General features: G+C 27.8%; 1 protein-coding gene, 1 non-coding gene and 2 pseudogenes across 2 annotated transcripts; all 4 read left to right on the top strand.

The window, feature by feature from the left end:
• Positions 1-37: 37 nt before the first annotated feature.
• Positions 38-111, top strand: TRNAI-AAU (transfer RNA isoleucine (anticodon AAU)). Its single transcript has one exon. It is a non-coding gene; the product is annotated as a tRNA-Ile (tRNA).
• Positions 112-4,760: 4,649 nt separating this feature from the next.
• Positions 4,761-12,867, top strand: LOC114181363 (protein DOWNY MILDEW RESISTANCE 6-like). The gene is made up of 4 exons (XM_028067788.1): positions 4,761-4,970; positions 9,240-9,490; positions 11,072-11,393; positions 12,634-12,867. Exons 1-4 carry the CDS (start codon positions 4,761-4,763, stop codon positions 12,865-12,867), a joined length of 1,017 nt encoding a protein of 338 aa, XP_027923589.1.
• Positions 12,868-16,534: 3,667 nt separating this feature from the next.
• On the top strand, positions 16,535-20,143 carry LOC146886716 (uncharacterized; annotated as a pseudogene).
• A 211-nt stretch (positions 20,144-20,354) lies between these two features.
• On the top strand, positions 20,355-22,035 carry LOC146886715 (uncharacterized; annotated as a pseudogene).
• The last annotated feature ends 299 nt before the right edge of the window (positions 22,036-22,334 follow it).

Below are 22,334 nucleotides of genomic sequence, written 5' to 3'. Positions count from 1 at the left end.
TTATTGTTATATATAATGGGAAGAAAGTTAAACAAGTGGCCTATTAGCTCAGCTGGTTAGAGCGTCGTGCTAATAACGCGAAGGTCGCAGGTTCGAGACCTGCATGGGCCAATTTTCTGATTTTTGAAACAATCTTCTTCTTTTACGTGGGCCGTTTTCTTAATGTAAGAATTTTATGGGCCAGGCTTTTTGTATTCAAACAAGTCATCTTGTCTATTATATTAAAATGAAAAATAAATCACAATATTATTTACAAGTTTATTAATAAAGTAATTAGTGTATGTATCAAAAAGTTGATATACGATGATCTTTTTATGTTTGTTTAACTTAAAATATTTGTTCCAACAATAACTTAAATTAAATATAAATGTATTGAATTTATTTATATTTCAAAGTGTATAAAAATGTTAAAGTTACTTTATAATAAGTTTTTGATTTCTACGGTAGGGTTTTAGCGGAAAAAACAAAACTACATCACAATTTAATCATTTTGTACGACGATAATTAATTTTCAACGGGGCATGTAATAACAAATAAATTAATTACATAAGTAAAAGTTAAAAAATTAAAATATAACAATAACTGATAATTAATATTTTCCTATAATATATATATATATATATATATATATATATATATATATATATATATATATATATATATATTTGTATGCATTATTAGATATGCACCTTTATGTTGCCAAAAACTTATAGATGAACTGAGGCTTCATATGCTCCTAATTTTCCTTGTTCCATATCAAATTTTCAATGTACCTAATAAAATGAAATTATTGCTAAAATTTTTAACATGGAAGTTCCCTGAATAATTTGTAAATAGAAACAACAAAAGTGTCATTCTAAAAGTATTGTTGTCTCACTCTACTACAAGGATTTCCTCCTCAACCTTAATTATATGGTAAAAAACTAACTTATCAAATTATTTTTCAACTTCTTCCATCTCATCATCATCATTATCATCATCAATTATATTCTCTCAATACATATGTTTATCATGATGAACAAATCTTAACAAAAGTCAAAAGTTGATTCAACATCGATAAACTTATAAGAATACAAAATAAAAACAGAAATAATCTCACACACTATCTTTGTGCATGCTAAGAGTTGCATGACCAAATGTTTTTTGGCAAACAAAAAATGTGTTTACAAACTTTGTGACCAATTTAACATTTATAATGCGTAGGGTCACTCGACTCGAAGCATTTAAGGCTTTATCAACCATTACCTACGTCTACTTTGGTCATAGAAAAACACGAGGGATGCCAGACATACAAGCTCACAACCTATTATAAAAGTGTGGCACGAGTTGAACATTCAAGTCCATCATCTAGCATAGGCTTGTGTTGTAACTTAAACTATTTTTTTTTTTTTATTTATTGTGCAATATTATTTGTATGTTGAATATGAATATATATTTTCATTCAATGTTTCATTGATATTGTACATTTATAAGTACAAATGTATATTTTATTTCATGATTCACTTTAATATTATTTTTTAGAATGCTTCCTAATTTACTTATAATAAATAATAAATTATCAATCTTTATTTTTTTTATATAATTATTATATATACAATAAATAACTATTTTTATCATATACTAAACTTTAGAACTAAAATATTTTACAAAGGAATTTTTAAATTTTTTTAAAATTTTTTTAATTCATACAAGCTAGCTTGGAAATCCATGATGAGTAAGTCAGACATATTAAATTGTAAACCTTATTGAATAGTCTTCCTTAAATTATTTGGTGGATCAAACAAGAGAAAGGATAAAAATGGGAAAGTCGACCCACGTTGCCACTTTGAAGGAACAACATGGATGGTTAACCATCCTCTTCTACTTGGCTAATTGACGAAGATGTGAGAATAATAATAATAATAATAATAATAATAATAATAATAATTTATTTTATAATAATATAATAACAAAAATAATTGAATGATATATATATTATTTATAAGATAAATGTAAATATTTTAATGCTTATATATATTTTGAATTACTTTGAAATATAATAAATAATGGTTGTTGGAGAATTAAGTTGTTATGTTAGTTTCTTTTTATGATACAAATATGAAATATTTATTAATTTTATTAATAATTATAATATTTATGAAAACTTAGCTTATTTATCTTCAATAAGAGAGTTCTTGAAACTATTTTTTTTTTCATATTATAAACTCAAACCCAAAAAATTTATATATAGAAATCTAACTCGATTCCACTTGGCAGAACATTCATTATAGTGGAGTGTTAAATTTCAAATGCAACCATACCACGTTCTCCATAGTGTTACTTTTTCCCCTAATCTATGCAAACAACCAAAATTAAAAAAATATGAATACTGTGAATTCTTTACAATAACTTAACTTGTGGGGGTCAACATAATTTTCTTCTAGATTTTGATAATGGGTCGATTTTCTTAAATTGATCAAGATACATTGTATTAACCTCTGCATGCTTAAGACCACCTAATCTTCAGAATAAACAAGGAATAGTCTCTTTCCATCAATATCAAACTTCTATTGTAGTACATATATTTTTAACATTGTTTGCTAGGTTGTTAATCACCAATTTCATTTAAAAATGAAAAATATATAACGATGCTATTCATCAAATTTGAACAAATATAAGAAAACAAAGTTGTAGGGCTTAATTTTCATAAGTAACTTTGTTATAGCCGCGAAATGATAACCTTAAACAAGATAAGTCAATTATTCTAATTTATAGCACCACAAAGAACAATTATATGAGTTCATATTTGCCACATGATATTTATAATCCAAATTATCAACGTATTATTTTATAAATCTTTTTTCAATTAGTGCTCCAAAAATTAAATTTGATCTATCAGCGTGATCTAAAGTATCAAAACATCCATAATTTGATTCTTAATTTTTAGTTTATTTTTATGTCTACATATAAAAGTTGAAAATAAAACTATTTAAATAAAAGAAGTTGAAATGAATTTAAAATAATCTGAAAATTAATTTAACTTATTTTCGAGACAAAAATGGGATAAGCGAAAAAGAGAAATTATAGATTTGGGAAAAAAGAGGTAAACCTTGTTTTTTTTTTTTTCAAAAGAGGATTTATTGAATAAATTATTAGTACACTACTTCGGGATAAGATCAATTTATATGGGATTGAAATTATAGGATGACTCAGTGGTAAAGATGGAATAGGGTCCGGGAGATTTTATGAGGATATTTAAATTTATAAAATAGGATACATTGATTTTTTTTATTTATTCTTTTAAAATAAGGTAAGTGGTTAAGGAGGATTCTCTCGGCCAGTTTTTCTTATTTTTTTCTTTTTAAAAACAAAGTCATCTTCACATATGACGGTTTCTATATGATATAAAAAGTGAAATCTTCTTCGTACATAACAATCTCATTTTTTTAGTTTTTCTTTTTTAACGTGTTGCAGTTTTAAATCTTTTTCATAAATAATCAAAATGTTTTCGCTGCATAACATTACACAATTCCAAATTCTTCACTAGATTTGAGTTGCCGCTGGATTATACAAAAGTTTTAGCTTTTCTCCCTGCCAAAAATTGTAAAAATATTTACTATAAGTTAATGGATTATGATTCAATTTCCAATTTGTTAACTCAAAACGTTACACTTAATGAGGTAGGAGGAAGGCCATTCATTATTTTCCGGTACACAAAAGCTCTTCCAATCTCAAACCGAGTCCATAAAGGAAGCTTGTACATGCAACGTTCAAAAGAAAAAAATTGAAAACTGAAATCGTCTTGTATGAGGATTTTACTTTTTTCACTTTTTACCTTATACAGAAACCGTCTTGTATGAGGATGACTTTTTATCTGTAATGTCGTTCTTCCCTGACAATTTGATCCTGTTTTGCAAAAACAAATTTAATGGACCCTATTTTACAAATGTAAGTTAAAATCGACCTCAAAATACAAAAAGTCCGATTATGAGATTATGAGTTTAACTTATTCTATTGATATTATAGAATTATAAGGTTTATTTAGTGGGTTTGGAAGAAAGGGTAAGAGAATTGTATTATATGAGAACTAACCATCATAAACTATAGATGAATTGGTTCTCCTTTGATAAATGGAGGTTTATATAATCTTTAAGCCTATTGACGTAGGAATTTTCATTTGTATGTAATCCATAGATAAATTGGTTTTGCTAATGGATTTTGTGCGTTATTTACAAATTTTAAATTTTTGTGATAAGTAATATTATTATGGATAATGATTTTTTGACTACTAAATTTTGACAATTTTCTTTTACAATATGATGTGTCATTTTCTAAGTGATTTTGGAATATTGAGAATGAGAAAATAAAAAAGTAAAAAATTATTTAAAAATTAACACGTAAAATTGTAAGATAAAGTTGTCAAAATTTAATAGTTGAAGACTGATTTTCCTACTGTTATTTTAGGTAGTAATATTTCTTTTATGATAGTATAAATATAGTTGAATATTCTCAATCCGTTCAATATAAATTAATTTATACTCTCACAGCAGGCTCTTGGATATGTATCAATTAATCGTCTCAAAGTAATAAAATAAGAACATGAAAATTATGTTAACATCATAGGTCATCTCTACAAAGGAAAATGACAGAAAAGGAAGACATCGCTTGCGTGGCTGACATGCAAGTTAACTGTGCAGAAACATTGAGACAGCATATGAAACTCATCATATTTTTATTCGAAGAAACAACAATTGAAAGTCTTGTTAGAGATTTGAGTTGGCATGGAGAACATGGAGGAGATGCTTTTGTCAAGCTGGTACCATGTTCATTCCACAGTGCCTTCATCCTACGTGCAATTACCAGAAAACAGACCTGGAATGGTGGTTAGTTCTTTGCATGAGGCCATACCAGTTATTGATCTTGGAAAACGTGGTCGCGCTGATCTCACAAAACAAATTTTGAAAGCCTCTGAGGAATATGGCTTCTTCCAGGTTAATTTCAATCTCACCATAACTTTCTTTCTTTACCTGCTTCTGTTTTATTAAGAGTTCAAGGTAAATTGAAAGTTTTATTACAGTTATCAAACTCGTGATTCAAATCGTAGAATCGTCCGAGTTTCTGTTCCTACATCTATCTCCCGAGTTAACTCGATAATAAACTCGTTTTTTCAATGCATTCACTAAACTCATCATGAACTCTTGAACTCAACTAACTCGCGATGGCAATCGAGTTAGCGAGTTCACGTGACTTTTTTTGAGTTTTTGGTCGTTAGGAATGAAATTTAAAGTTTGGCCTTTTTGCGGTAGTTTCCTTTCTTTATTCTGGACTTTTGGCTTTTGGACCTCAACAAAATAACCTTTAGTTTTACCTTAAATATAATGTAACTGATTAAATTTATAATAAAACTACATAAATACAGTTGACGTGCATATATTTTTTAAATATGCAAAATATTATATTAATACGTGATAATATTATAATATTATTAATTTGTTATATAAATTAAAATTATATTTATTAAAAATAAAATAAAATATATTAGAACAGATAAAAGAATAATCATTGATAGATAAAGAAGAGAAGAAACAGAAATAACCGAATTTATAACAAAATTGTAAAAGTAACGGTCAATTTTTAAAAATTGGTTTAATTACCCTTTTGGTCCTTCTATTTGTCATGAAATTTCATTTTGGTCCTCACGTTTTTCGTTGTCTCAATTTGGTCCTCATTTTCTTAAAAATGACTCAATTTGGTCCTCACCGTTAACTTTGACCAGACGGTGTTAAAGTCAATGCCACGTGTCAATTTCTGGTTTTTTTTGAATTTTTTTAATATTTTTTGAATTTTTTTTTTGAATTTTTAATTTTTTTTTTGAAATTTTTTTTCTTTTTGACACGTGTCAGTTCACAATTTTGCCACGTGTCAAAGTGACTCAATTTGGTCCCTATATTTGTTTTTAGTTTCAATTTAGTCCCAATTTTTTTAAAAGTGAAGCAATATTGTCCCTCCTTAGATTGAGATTCAATTTAATCTTTGTATACAACTTATGATGATATTTTTAATAAAATTGACATTTTTATTAAATATTTATAGAAATATTTTTAAATAATTTTTTTTTTAGTTTTATTATTAAACAAAGTTAAATCCCAAACTTAATTTCAAAAATTAACAATTTTGTCATCATATATAAAGACATCAAGTGTATCATATTATACAAACTTGGTAAAGATTAAAAATCAAAATTTGTAAGAATATCACCATAAAATTTATAAAAAAGTAAATTTAGTGTCAATTCGAGGAAGGACAATATTGCTTCACTTTTACAAAATTTGGGACTAAATTGAAACTAAAAACAAATATAGGGACCAAATTGAGTCACTTTGACACGTGGCAAAACTGTGAAGTGACACGTGTCAAAAATTAAAAAAATTCAAAAAAAAAAAAAACCTGAGGACCAAAATGAAATTTCATGACAAATAGAGGGATCAAAAGGGTAATTAAACCTTAAAAATTTAATAAAATAACCTTTTGATTTACATTAAATATAATGTAACTAATTAAATTTATTATAAAATAATGATAATATTAGAAAAATATAAAAAAGTAAAGGTGTAATATTATAATATAATACTAATAATAAAAAATTAAAATTTTATTAATGAAAATTAAAAATTTATTATAGAATATGTAACAATAAAATATCATATTATTTATAAATATTTTAACATTTTTTATTTAAAGTAAATTTTTATGAATTATTATCTGAGTTTACTGACCGTCTACGAGTTTACATAAACTTTCTCAAATTTGACGATTTTAAGTCGTATATCAATTAAAAAAATAACTAATATATAAGTAGAATGATTTATAAACCTATTATATTAAAATTTTAAATTAGAAGTGGTGTCTAGAGATGACAAATAAATCTGTCCCCGTGGGTATTGTCCGAACCCGTCTCCGTTTTGACGAGAACCCCCGCATTGACTGGGTATGGGTATGGGTATGGACAATCCCCGATTTTTTCGATTGGGTATGGGTATGGAGATGTGGATGAATATATCCCCGCCATAATACTCGTCCCCGCCATATCTCAATCATCATTTAAATTATTAAAATATTCACAATTAATTAAGTAACTCTCTCTCTCTCTCTCTCTCTCTCTCTCTCTCTATATATATATATATATATATATATATATATATATATATATATATTCTTTGTATTTTTTATTTCTTCTAAATATTTGGTTTGTCATGAAACTCATTCGCATCTCCAATATATTTTTTTATCTTATCATAACCTTTATGTAATTATGTTAAAATGATGTATGTCAATTAAAAAAAATTTATGTTAATATTTCTATTATTTTTTAATATTTTTATTTATTGTATATTTTCCTTTCACATGAGAATGTTTAATACTCTCAATTTAAGTGTTTAATAGCATAAACATTTCATTTACTAGGTAATATAAAAAAATCTTTACTTATTATTATTAATTTTTGTTTCATTTGAAGAACTCTTTTATTTCGCTAAAACAATTTTTATTATTTTTCAACCATTGAGTATATATGTTGATATTTAAAAAGTTTTCTTAGATATCTAAGATATTTTTCGTCTTATCATACCCTTAATTATACATTTGTTTTTCTTTGTGCAATTCTTTCCAGTAGTCTCCAAATTGTTTATAAGACATACATTTGTTAATTTTTTAATATTTTTATTTTTGTTTATTTTCATCATGTAGAATACTATTTCGATAAATTTTATCTAATTATTTTTTATTTTCTAACTCATTACAATCATACTTTAATTTTTTCACTATAATTGTATAAATAATTTTTATTTACTACAATATAAAAATTTAATGTAATTGCCATGAATATTTTTTTATCACCATCCAACATATATTGGAGTTTAAAAGATCCAAGATCTATGATAAAATTTTATTATGTTTATTATTTGTTCTTTGCGTCATTTTTTTTATCAACCATTGAGTATAGATGTTGATATTTGAAAAGTTTTCTTAGATATCTAAGATATTTTTCATCTTATCATACTCTTAATTATATATTTGTTTTCTTTTGTGTGATTCCTTCCAATAGTCTCCAAATTGTTTATAAGACACACATTTGTTAATTTTTTTAATATTTTTATTTTTTGTTTATTTTCATTATGTAGAATACTATTTCGATAAATTTTATCTAATTATTTTTTATTTTAACTCATTACAATCATACTTTAATTTTTTCACTATAATTGTATAAATTTTTTTTATTTACTACAATATAAAAATTTAATGTAATTATCATGAATATCTTTTTACCACCATCCAACATATATTGTGGTTCAAAAGATACAAGATCTATGTTAAAATTTTATTATTATGTTTATTATTTGTTCTTTGCGTCATTTTGATCAAGTGATGTATTATAACTTTTATTAGTGTATAAAAAATATATTCATTATAATTTAAAAAATTGAAGTAAACAAACATTTAAAATATATTTGAATTTAAATATTTTTTCTTTTTATATTTTTTTAAAATATTTTTAAAATTTATCAACTAGGTTTCATTAATGTTTGCAAATTTAATAGATGTTTTGGTTCTCATTAAATTTTATTTGGTATTCTAATCTAAAATGTAAACAATTTTAATTTATTTCAAAGTATTTGATATCGAGGAAACAACCATACTCTTAATATTGAATATTTGATAATATTATGTTTCCTTTACCGTAATTTTTTATTATCTTATAAAAATTAATTAAAATTAATATTAAAGTAGTAAGAAAACGGGTACGGGTATGGGTATGAGATTATACCCGTTACCCGGTGGGGATGGGACAAAAGTTTGATACTCGTTGGGTTTGGGTATGGGGATGAAGATGAATTTTTTTTATGGGAATGGGTATGTGATAGTAAAATCCGTCCCCGCCCTCTTGCCATCCCTAGTGTCCTTATCTCTTATCCTTATTATAAAATAATTTTGTATTTAATTTGGCTTTGAGTTCATCCTGGATTGAGAATTTATAACTTTGCTAAAATAAAAGCATACTTTGATTTTGATTCTGTTTCTTCAAATTTATATAAAGAGGATTGAAACTATTTTTAATTTATATATAGTAAATTCATTTATAGGTTTTTTTTATATACTATTTAAATTTTTCATTTTTACTTAATAGGATTCAAATTCATAGTTAGATTCTATATTTCCATAGAAAATTGACCTAGTAATAAAAAAAAAAAACTTTGAAATAGGTGATCAACCATGGAGTTTCCGAGGATTTGATGGACGAAACACTGAACATTTTTAAAGAATTCCATGCCATGCCTTCAAAAGAGAAGGTAAAGGAATGCTCCAAGGACCCAAATGGAAGCTGCAAGATTTACACAAGTGGTGAGAATTACAAGAAAGATGCCATAAATTATTGGAAGGATTCATTGATGCATCCTTGTCCTCCTTCTGGAGAAAACTTTGAGTATTGGCCTCAGAAACCATCTAACTACAGGTGAAGTTTTTTTTTTTTTTCATATTTTTCGTCAATATAAATTTTCATTTATTTTAAATTATGATAGTGTTTTCATCATATAATATGAATTTAATAAGAATCTATCAGCATATATATATATATATATATATATATATATATATATATATATTTCTATACAGTCATCCACCTATAATATTTGTTAGACATGATAAAGCAACTAATTTTTTTATATTTCTTTTAAACGTCCTTTTAAATTAATTATGAAACGTTATTATTCTTTAAATGATTACGTAGACATGCATAGAGGTCACCTTCAATAACACATTTCTTTATGGATCGATCACTATCGTAATCTTAGACTGTTTATGACATCATATCAAATTTAAATATATGCTTTTCCAATGAAAGTAATTTTATTTGTTTGGATTCCTTTGGTTTTTTTTAGAAGAGGCGGATTGTCATCGACGATTAGTATTTTTTTTTTTGGTATAGGTTTTGCGGGTGCTAAAGCCCATAAAAACATATAATGAAATTATTAGACAATAATCCTTTATAATCCCAACAATATTTTATGTATTTTATTTTTAAATTTATAAAAAATACATTAATAATCCTTTATAATCCCAACAATATTTTATGTATTTAATTTTTTAATCTCAATGACACATGAGTTGTTTCCTACTAGGATTCTTCTTTTAGTTAAATCATCTTTTGTAAATACTCTATTTAAAATAATTCTCCAAGAAAAATATTTGCGTCGTAGTGAGTGCTTTTATTTTTCACAATTCATTATACATGTCATCGTGGCAAAATGTTCTTGGTCTACAAATCTAGTTAGTATTTTCAATCTGTTAGTACATTTTCTAAAAATTAAAATAAAGAGTACCTTAAGAGATTAATTTTTTTTACTATGTTACTTGAAAGATGTCAATACAAAAAATATTATAACTTAAATTATTAATATGTAAAAATTAAATTTCAATTATTAATTATAATAAAATAACTTATAAAAATGTAATAATTATTATAATTTTTCTAATTAGAAACATTAATTAATTAATTAAAAATTAAGAAAAAAATTATTTATATGATTAAAACGATATGCCCTAGAAAAGCTCAAACTAAATTTATATTATTATAACATGTAGGTTTGAGTGCTACAGAATTCGACTTCCTAAAATAAAGCTTTTCACATTTGAATTTTGTGAAAGAGAGAAAAACACAACAGTCAGAGACACTACTAAAACTAGTTAACAAGCACATCATAAAGATTAATTATAAGTTGGTAGATATTCCACATTAATAATATGATTATAAAAAAGATTGAATTTGCATCAATAATAGTTTCTATAATATTATAAATGCTGCTTAGCCATGGATATTATGCTTCCTAACTAAAAATATTTCTTATCAAACATTACTGACGAAAAGTTTTCTCCAGATAACTGCCAGTAATGTTTATTTGCAACGAATTTAGACTTTATCCATAAATTTGTTCAGTCAGAAAATTGATCTTTTATTTATAATAATAACAAATAATGAGATTTTGTGTATTTAATTAGCCAACTAACAAAAAGCTTTGATGATGGAACCTTTTAGGGAGATTGTTGGAAAATACAGCAGAGAAATGAACAAACTTACCCTTGAAATTTTGGAGATTGTATGTGAAGGGTTAGGGCTTGAGCCAAGATTTTTCTGTGATGGACTGTGTGAAAATCCATCAGTGGCTGCTCATCACTACCCTCCATGCCCTGAACCAACTTTAACATTGGGCTTAGCTAAGCACAAGGACCCTACAATTATCACCATTCTGCTTCAAGATAAGGAGGTTGAAGGACTTCAAGTCCTTAAGGATGGGACATGGATTGGTGTTCACCCTATTCCCAATGCTTTTGTGGTTAACATTGGTCTACTCTTACAGGTTCTTAATTCATTTTCTCTCCTTTTGCTTCGTTTTGTCACACACATATATATTACAATGATGGCATAATTTCTTTTGCAAGTATTTATGATAAAGACATGTAATTATCCTTTAGTTATGTCTCATAATAATTCAACTTGAAAAGAATATACACTTAAAAAAATATATGTAACTCGAGTCGATGAGTTTTATTACGAGTTTGAGCTGGATTAACCTAGAAAAAAAAATAACTTTATAAAAATGAGTCAAATTGAATTTAACTAACTTAATTTATAAGTTAAACCGATTGAGTCAGGATGAAAGTGGGTTAAACCAATGTACAAACAACTCTTTTATCATTTTTTAATATTTTTTCATTAATTTTTTTTATTATAATTGTTTACTAATTCTATGTTGATTGACATTTTGATTTTTTTATAGACTAAGATAAAAAAATATCATTCAATAATATTTGAATAAATTTATTTTTAGCTCAATCCGTAATAGTTAACTAATTAACATTACAAAAAAATCTTTGATTAATAATCAATTTTAATGACAAAAAGTAATTAGTTACTATAGTGACCGATTTAAATACCAATTTATAACTAAAATTATTGGTAACTAAAAGAGTTTCAAAAAATTATAATTAGTTTATAAATTGGTAACTAAAATAATTTCTATTATAAATTGGTCTCTAAATTGGTTATTAACAGTACCTACCTAAGATTTGACTACCAAAAGAATTTGTTTTTAAATTAGTCTTTGATTAAGAAAATGATTTCTAAATTAGTCTCTAAACATATTTTCTATCATAGATCACTATTTGATAGTTTTCTTATAGTGTAATCTAATTGAAATTGACTCATGACTCACTTTAACACTCAATCTATTGTTGATATAGAATATATAATATCATGCATGCTATCATTAGATAGTTGTAAAAATTTACTTAACTTATTTCATTGTAACATAATTAACAAAATCCTTATTATTTTACTGGTATCAACTAATTTCTTTCTTATAATTTTTTTTTTGCCAGAATTGTTATTTATTTGCTAAAAAATAGCCATGTCAAAAAAAAAAACAAAACACTAATATATAATGAGTCATATATGTTTATCTTCATATAGAGAGAATTTAAACATGCTATTATGAATTTTAAAGTTGTTGTACAATCTCTCTTTATGAGAAACAGTGAATGCTTAATTAAATTAATTATCAATTTGATCATTAATTTGTTTTCTAACTCTCATTACAGATTATCAGTAATGGAAGGCTTGTTGGTGTAGAACACAGAGCTGTGACAAATTCGAGCATTGCACGCACAAGTGTTGTATATTTCGTGTATCCATCATTTGAAAGCATCATAGAACCTGCACAAGCTTTGCTCAAAGGAAACAATACTCCACCACTGTACAAATCCATCACTTGCAGAGAGTTTCGTGCAAATTTCTTTCAGAAGGGTCCTAAGGTTGAAGAAGATTTAAAATAACTCAAATAATGCATGCTTACACGCACGTATCATATGTTTGTAAAACTATTTGGTTTTCAAAAGTTTAAGGCTATGGTACATCCGTTCATATATTGAACAATAAATAACTTCTTACATCTATTAATGAAGATATTTTTGTTTATAATTACTTTTGTCAAAAATCTAACGTTTCTCGTTTAAGAACTTTGTAATCGTGTTGTACATGTTTAATCGAGGAGAAAATGGTTTTTATTAAGCTTAACGTAAAGTAATCTTATTAAAAAGAAAACAAAAATGCAAAGGGGAAAAATGAATTAAAATAAAATAAAAAACTGCAGGTTTAAATATCTAAACTAGAACTAGAATTATCTAAACTGGAATATTTTTATTATGCGTGAATGCAATGCATATACCGGATATGCAACCTAAGGAAAGATTAAATGGGAGTCACAATTGCTGCTAAAACTAGCAAAGAACACATAAAACTATAGATTATGATAGCATGCTGTACTAAAAAAACTTATATTTCCTGTCATTTTTGTTTTGAATTTTTTTTTAGAAAATATTTACAAATTTTATTGAGAAAAGAAATTTGTAAGAAATTGCTACTAATTTTTTTGCAATTTTGTATAAAACACTTTTCGCAACAAATTTTGTAGGAAATATTTGCAAATTTTATAATTTTATAGAAAATGATTACCCGAGAAAGAATTATCTGCCAATTAAAATTCTTAGAAAAAATGATAGAAAAATTTTTTTTTACAAATTTTTTCAATAAATTTGTAAGAAAAATTTCATGTAATATGAGAATATTTTATAGAGATGGTAATTTCATAAAAATGAATGCAGACCATATATATTTTTCACTAAGTTGAATTGGATTAAACCTTTTTCTTCATGAGCTGAACATTTCTATCTCTCCTTTGGAGATTTTCTCATTTCTTCTCAAATTGTTCTAGAAATATGTTAGAACTTACTTTTTGGATAGAGGTCAAAATCGCAATCTAATTTTATCTTTCAAAGGTGTCACTGTTATTAAATAATATAACTTTATAAGAACTTTACAACTTTACAATATTACACCATTACAAAATTATAAAATTACAAATATATAAAATTATAAAATTATAAATTTTTCAAATAATCAAATTATAAATTTATAAAATTATAAAATTATAAAATATCAAACTACAAAACTATAAAATTATAAAACTATAAAATTATAAAATTATATACTTATATAATTTTAAAATTATGGAATTATGAAATTAGAAATTATAAAATTATAAAGTTATAAATTTTACAATTTTACAATTATAAAATTATCAAATAATAAAGTTATAAAATTATTAAATTATATGACTGCTAGAAAAATGCAATTTAGCCACCGATATTAGTCATCGAAATATTTTAGTCGCAAATTGTGACTAAATTAGCCACCGAATTATAGTAGTCACAAATAGTAAGTGATTTAGCGACTAAATAAATGTACAAGAACTTGTATTCCTGTTGCAACTGAACTAGTGACCGACAAGTTTTAGTCTCTAAATATTATGTTTTAGTCACCAATTTAGCGATCAAAATAAATATTATTATGTAAAATATATTTAAAATAGTAATTAGCCACCAAATATTTTTAGTCGCTAAACATTATTTGGTACGTAATATTGTAGCCACCGATTTAGCGACCAAAACAAATCTTATTCTATAAAATATATTTAATATGGTAATTAACCACCGAATATTTTTGGTTGCTAAATATTATATAATAAGTAATGTTTTAGCCACCGATTTAGCGACAAAAATAAATCTTATTCTGGAAAATATATTTAATATGGTAGTTAGCCACCAAATATTTTTGGTTGCTAAAATATTATTTAATACGTAATGTTTTAGCTACCGATTTAGCAACCAATAAAAATATTATTTTATAAAATATATTTAATATGATATTTAGTCACAAAATATATTTTGTCGCTAAATATTATGTAATATGTAATATTTTAGCCACTGATTTAGCGACTAAAATAAATCTTATTCTGTAAAATATATTTAATATGGTAATTAGTCATCAAATATTTTTGATCGCTAAATATTATATAATATGTAATGTTTTAGTCATCGATTTAGCGACCAAAATAAATCTTATTATGGAAAATATATTTAGTATGGTATTTAGCCACCAAATATTTTTGGTGGCTAAACCATACACATATTCTTTTCATATAATTATTTAATTAGATTAAACTAACATGACAAAATTTTTAAATTAATATTTAATATAAATTATAAATTAATTAAATTATTTACTTTTATAATTTGTTGCTACTAATAAGTTTTTTTCCTTCCACCTCCACCACCAACACCACCACAACCACCACCATCACCACAACATCCACCACCATTATCACCATCACCATCACCAGCACTACCACCACCACCACCACAACCTCCACCACCACCACCACCACAACCTCCACCACCACTATAACCAACATCACCACCACCACCAACACCACCATCAACACCATATCCACCATCACTACCACCTCCACCACCACCACCACCATCACCACCTTCATCACCACCACCACCACCACTATCACCACCACCACCATTGCCACCACCACCTCCATCACCAACATCACCAGCACCATCACCATCACCGATTAAGAGAAGTTGACAATTAGGTGAAAAAACTATTTTAAATCTAAATCTTCTAAAAAATATATTGGGACTTAGTTTATTTGTGTTAACAAATTTGAGATGAATTTAATATATTTGATCACTACACCATTTTTAACTTTAAGCAACACTAAAATTTTCCACGAAAAGTGTTGCCTAAACATAATATAGGCAACCATTTTAGAAACATGACTTAAAAACTTTTAATGACAACACTTTTTAAAATGTTGATACTTTATGCCACATTTATTCAAGTGTTTGCTTTAAAATATGTGGGCTAAACCATGAAACAATTGTGTTTAACAAATTTTAAAATATAAACTATAAATAATTTAGAAAAATTAATTTTCAGCTTTTGTCTTAATGTCTTAATGAAAAAATTTAAGGGAAAATTCTTCCCTTAAAATATGTGGGCTAAACCATAAAACAATCATGTTTAACAAATTTTTAAAAAATAAACTATAAATAATTTAGAAAAATTAATTTTCAGTTTTTGTCTTAATGAAAAAATTTAAGGGAAAATTCTTCCCTTAAAATATGTGGGCTAAACCATAAAATAATCGTGTTTAACAAATTTAAAAAAAAACTATAAATAATTTAGAAAAATTAAGTTTCAGCTTTGTCTTAATGTCTTAATGAAAAAAAAAATTAAGGGAAAATTCTTCCCTTGAATTGGTTCTATGTCGTGAAACCAAAACCCTTTCCCTCCTCATTGTCTCAGTGAAACCAAAACCCTTTCCCTCCTTATTGTCTTAGTGAAACCAAAACCCTTTTCCTTCTCATAGCCTCCGCGTTCATCTTCTCACCCCAAAACATTGTCCATCTTCTTCGTGTTTTCTATCACTGTTTGCATTCAACCTTTGTCATTCGTGTTCTCGTTCTTTGTGTTTCGTGTTCTCACTAGTTCATTAGCAACAATTTCCTTCACACTGGTTCGGTTCACGTACTCGCTGGTTCGTATTTGTGTGTTCACTTGTTCGCATTCGTGTTTTGTCTGGTTCGCATGGTCACTACTTCACGTTCAACAGTTCAGATTCCACCGTTTGGATCGGTGTCGTTCACTGTTCGCTTAGGTTTGGTAGGTATAGATCTTCTCACTTATTACCTTCTTTTCTAGGTTTGGTAGATACCCATTTCTTTTGTTAAATATTCTGCAACATTTTTAGTTCTTTGTAGTCAAGAGATGTTTATTTTGACAAAATTTTAATTTTCTAATTGTTTCTCGGGATTTTATTAAGGGGAATAAGTAATCATAAAGTATATTTTATGTTTATGAGTTATTTTTTTGGGGATTGATAAGTTACTTACTCTACTACTCTGGGAGGGACGTGTTTGTTTCTTGAGAAAAGAAAGGTGTGATTTGGCAGATGTATGATTTGGGAAGGACATGTTTATTTCTTGAGAAAAAGAGAAAGACATGATTTACTAAATCAAGGGATTCAAGGAGAAAAATTAAAGAGTGTAAAGGATCCTTTTTCTCTGATAGAATAAAAGTTATAAAGTTTGTGTATGGTGTGGCAATCAAAGGGCAAGCGATCCAAAAGTTAGCAGCCATGATAAGGTTAGATTAGAATGAGAAAGTGTGGGTCAACAAATTGATTGTTGCCCAAAAGGATGCATGTTGTATTATAAGGAAAATTCTTATAAAAGTATAACTAATTGCTCTATCTGTGGAATGGATCGATATAAGACAATAACTAGGAGAGGAATTGAAAAGAAGATTGTTGTTAAAAAATGTGGTACTTTCCTATTATCCCAAGACTAAAAAGGTTATACTCTTCAATTCCCACTACACCTCACATGAGATGGCATAGTGAGAATCAAAGGGACTCGTCTATTTTGTGTCATCCATCTGATGGGGAAGCTTGGAAACATTTTGATAGAATGTACCCAGAGTTTAGTCAAGACCTAAGAAATGTCAGATTAGGTTTATGTGCAGATGGGTTTAATCCTTTTGGTCAATATGAAAAAAGTTATTCTTGTTGGCCGGTTATACTAACTCCATACAATCTTCTACCTTTAATGTGTATGAAAAGAGAATTTATTTTTTTGACCGTCTTAATTCCAGGCCCTTCAAATCCAAAGCATAAGATTGATGTGTTTTTGCAATCACTTATAGATGAGTTATGCATCCTCTGGACTGAAGGGATAATGACTTATGATGTGTCATTGAGGGAAAATTTCATAATGAAAGCTACTTTGATGTGGACAATCAATGATTTTCCAACTTGTGGTATGTTATCGGGTTGGATGACTTCGGGTAGACTCGCTTGCCCTATATGTATGGAAAGGACAAAGGCATTATCTCTTAATCATAGCCATAAGATATCCTATTTTGATTGTCATAGTCAATTCCTTTCACTTGATCATCCATTTAGAAAGGATAAAAAGGCATTCAAGAAGAAGTTTGTTGAGAATTTCCCCCTCCGGGGTCTTGATATTTGGAATAGGGTTGCACAATTACCACTATGCACTGAATTACAAGAAGAGAATATTCCTGAATATGGTATAAAACATAATTGGAAGAAACAAAGTATATTCCAGAGGTTGTCATATTGGAAAACTCAACTTTTACATAATAATATTGATGTTATGCACACAGAAAGAAATGAGTTCATGAATGTGTTTGACACTGTCATGGATATCAAAGGAAAAACTAAGGATACAAACAAGGCTCGATTGGATGTAGCAGAAATATGCAATCAAAAAGAGCTAGAATTAAAAGACATTGGTCGTGGAAAACTTATCAAACCAAAGGCAGCATATGCATTCACCAAATCTCAAAGAGTATCTATTTGTAAATGGGTTAAAGAACTTACTCTTCCTGATGAATATGCTTCCAATTTAGGTAGATGTGTTGACCTTAGTCAAGAAAAGTTACATGGGATGAAAAGTCACGACTGTCATGTTTTCATGCAACAATTGCTTCCAATTGCATTTGACTCATTACCAAAACTAATTTGGAAAGTTGTTGTTGAGCTAAGTCTTTTCTTTAGAGAATTAACTTTCACAACACTAAATGTTGAACACCTGAGAATTCTGGAAGAAAATATACCCGTGTTATTGTGTAAAATGGAACAAATATTTCCACCAAGCTTCTTTTATTTCATGTAACATCTTCCAATTCATCTTCCTTATGAGGCAAAAGTTGGTGGTCTAGTCCAATATTGTTGGATGTATCCATTTGAGAGGTATAAAATTACTGATCACTTTTTACAACATTTGTTGTTTATTCCTTCATTTTTTAAGCAATCCAGTTTATATCCTTTATTAGGTTCTTAAACTCTCTAAAAAAGAAAGTAAAAAACAAAGCTAAGATGGAATGCTCTATTTGTGAAGCTTACTTGGTGGAAGAAACATCTACATTTGCCTCATTTTATTATCCTCATCATGTTGAAACAAGAAGGACTAGGATCCCTCGTAACCTTGAAGTAGGTGAAAGTTCTTCATGTACTCCTTTAATTTCAATTTTCAATTATCCAGGAAGAGCAATTGGAAAATGCATGACATATTATCTGAACCAAAGAGACTTTGATGCTGCCCAATTGTATGTTCTTCAAAATTGTGAAGAGGTTCGACCATACATTGAGTAAGATGATGTTCACTCCTTTCACACCCATGTTAATTATGTTAATTTGTGGGGTTGAAGTAATTTGATTTCTTCTTTGCAGTATTTATGTTGAATATTTACGAGAGATTAATCCTACAACTTCTGAAGCTAAAATTGGTCAGGACATTTCATCCTATTTTGCTACATGGTTCAAACAATATGTAGGTGTTTACGTACATTTCATCATATACTTGCCAGTTATACAAATTTTCTATTTAGATTGACATGTATAATGTATAATCTTTTATATATTTAGGTTCTCAATCCAGAAAATAATATTCAAGAACCATTATTGGTTAATTTGGCATAGGGTCCTAAGAAAAAAGTTGAATCATGGCCTATCTATGTTATCAATGGATACAAATTTCACACTTTTCTTTGGAGTGAAGGAATGAATTCCTTTAACTATGGTGTTTATGTACGGGGAAGCGATGGTCAATTAGAGTCGAATTTTTATGGGATATTGTCTAATATTATTCAACCGGAGTATAGTGGCTTGCCAATCATGAATTTATTCTATTTCAATGTGAATAGTTTGATAATACTCCTAATATAGGAACCAAAGTAGATAATAAGTATGGAATTGTTCAAGTAGAGCAATCACGGAGATATAATAAAGCATATGATCCATTCATATTTGCACAATAAGCAGAGCAAGTTTATTACACCAAATATCCAGAGGGACACCAAGGTTGGTTAGGAGTAATTAAGACAAAAGCCCATGGTAGAATTGTTGATAATATAGTAAGTCAAGTTGAGCATGAGACTCCATACCAAGATGATGAGCTTATTCAACTTCAAGTCATGCTACATGTTGATTTAGACTTCATTCAAGATTCTCTTGCTCATGTTAGTGACGGGGGAGAAGAAATCGATATACACTTACTAAATGATACAAACATAGAAGAAGAAAGTGAGGAAGAATATATTTCAAGTGAGGGTGACATCGATAGTGATGACACAAATACTTCTTTGATAATTCATGCATTAAAAGTGATTTAATATGCTGTGTTAATTTTGTTTTACATTAATATGATTGTGATTTCTAATAATTGTAGTGAATGATGGGCAAGATAACTCACACATTTGCATGTAGAAAACATGATCAGGTTTGAGCCTTTTATCATAATTAGCTAATATGCTTATTGAAAATTGATGATTCCAACATGTTTACTCTATCATATGTTATATATGCAATAAGTTTAACTTGTAGATGACACTAAGAGGGAGAGGTGGTCGCACACCACCTAATCGTGGTGGTCGTATACCAACTAATCTTGGTGGTCAAGGTGTTCATGTTGGTGAGAGAGCTTCACCCAACACCAACTCTCCCATTTCGTCTACTCATCCAACAACTATGGAATCTACGTGTCCTACCTATGAAGGACGCCCACTTCCTAATGCAGGAGAATCATGCTGATCATTTTATAAGAGAATCATCTCCTGTCGCATTTTCTACAGAGCCTACTATGAATCAACCTTCACCAATACAGGGGTCAGTTGCAGCTGAGTATGAATCTAACAATGTTGTTGATCAAAGGTCGTGGCTTCATGCTAAAAAAGGGGAGTAAGTAAAATTTAATTTATTTATTATTCTTTGATGTCATTATTTGCATCTACCATTTTGACAATATGTTTGAACATAAATTTACACCAGCAAATGGTCCTTCTACTATAATCTCACACATCATCAAGCAACAATTTGATGAACCTAGTCCCAATTGGAAGAAAATTCGAATCGAACTTCGAGATAGATGGTTTGGAGAGTTTAAGGTAATTCCAATTATGTTTATGTTTAAAATGTAATTTTATTATTCTACTATGTTTTTTTTCTAACTTATTTTTCATGCAGAAAGAGTATAGGTGGGATCCTAAACAAGAACGAGTCATAAGATCAATTTTTGATACAAAAGGCTCACGTATTTTGAAAAATGCAATGAACAAAGTTAGGACTGGTCAAAATAAAGGGACTTGGATTCCAACAGCTGTTCGAGCAGCCTTAGACCTACATTGGAGTTCTGCAAAATTCTAAAATAAAAGTGTCGTTGCTAAGGCAAATCGTGTTATTGAGAAGGGAGCCTTTGCATATTGTGGTGGTTCTATATCTATAGTAGCTCACTTTGAGAAAATGGTAATCTTATTATCTATTTATATTTTATATTTAATTTAAATACAATATATTAGACTTACGTATTCAATTTATGTTGTGCTTAAATATATGTAGACTAAAAAGTTAGAACGACCACCAACTGCATGGGAGGTTGTAGAAAGAACAAAAAAATTTAAGATTGGAGAGTGGGTCAATGATAAGACTCGTGACGTTGTGGTATGTTTAAACTTTAACTTATAGTTTAATGTTTGTTAAGAGTTTTCTTCACAATAATAACATTTTTTACTTCATTTTTAGGACAATTATAAGCAACGACGAGATGAAGCCCAACAAAATCAAATGCTTGAAGGATCATCTTCAGAGAACTCTCATGTTGCCTCCATTGATGACAATGAAATATACTTTACTGTAGCTCGAGGTGGAAATAAAAAGGGTAATGTGTATGGACTTGGTGCATTGAGTAAAAGGTTTACTACTTCTACAAGTGCTTACTCAAGTACTAGTCAAACTCCAGTAGTTCATCAAATAGAAGAAATGCGTGAAACTATTCAAAAATTAAATGCTGAACTTATGGGAAAGGATGCCAAGGAGAGGACACTTGAAGAAAAGATGGAGCACTTGATGAAAAATCACGAGCAATAGAGTGAACGCATGGGCCAACAAGATGGAGAAGATGCATCAACAAAATGAGCAAATGAAACTTATTTTGCAGCACATCCAATTGAAGAGTCCTATGCCAACTACTTCTTCTGATCCTCCTAGTAGTGATGATAGTGGACCATAGGATCATTAGTTATAATTTTAATTGTATGATGACTTCAAATTTGCTTACAACTATATCCATTTTTTCGGAAATGGTTCTTGTGACTAGAATATGTTGGGTCATGTAGATATACTTTTAATTTTTATATTAGTCTTTAATACATTATATATTTGACTTGATTGTTGTTTAGTATAATTAAATGTTTAAATATTGTGTACAAGAAGGTAAAATTATGTATTCAAATGTAGCCATAAAAGATATTGTTGATGTTTTTTTTGGCATTGATTTAGCCACCGAAATATATTTGTAGCTATACATTT

The sequence above is a fragment of the Vigna unguiculata genome, chromosome 4 (assembly GCF_037176805.1).
Source record: "Vigna unguiculata cultivar grain cowpea cultivar isolate G323 ecotype 2 chromosome 4, ASM3717680v1, whole genome shotgun sequence".
In the NCBI taxonomy this organism is placed as follows: domain Eukaryota; kingdom Viridiplantae; phylum Streptophyta; class Magnoliopsida; order Fabales; family Fabaceae; genus Vigna; species Vigna unguiculata.
Note: the sequence above shows the minus strand (reverse complement) of the source record. Positions and strands in the feature narration are given on the sequence as shown.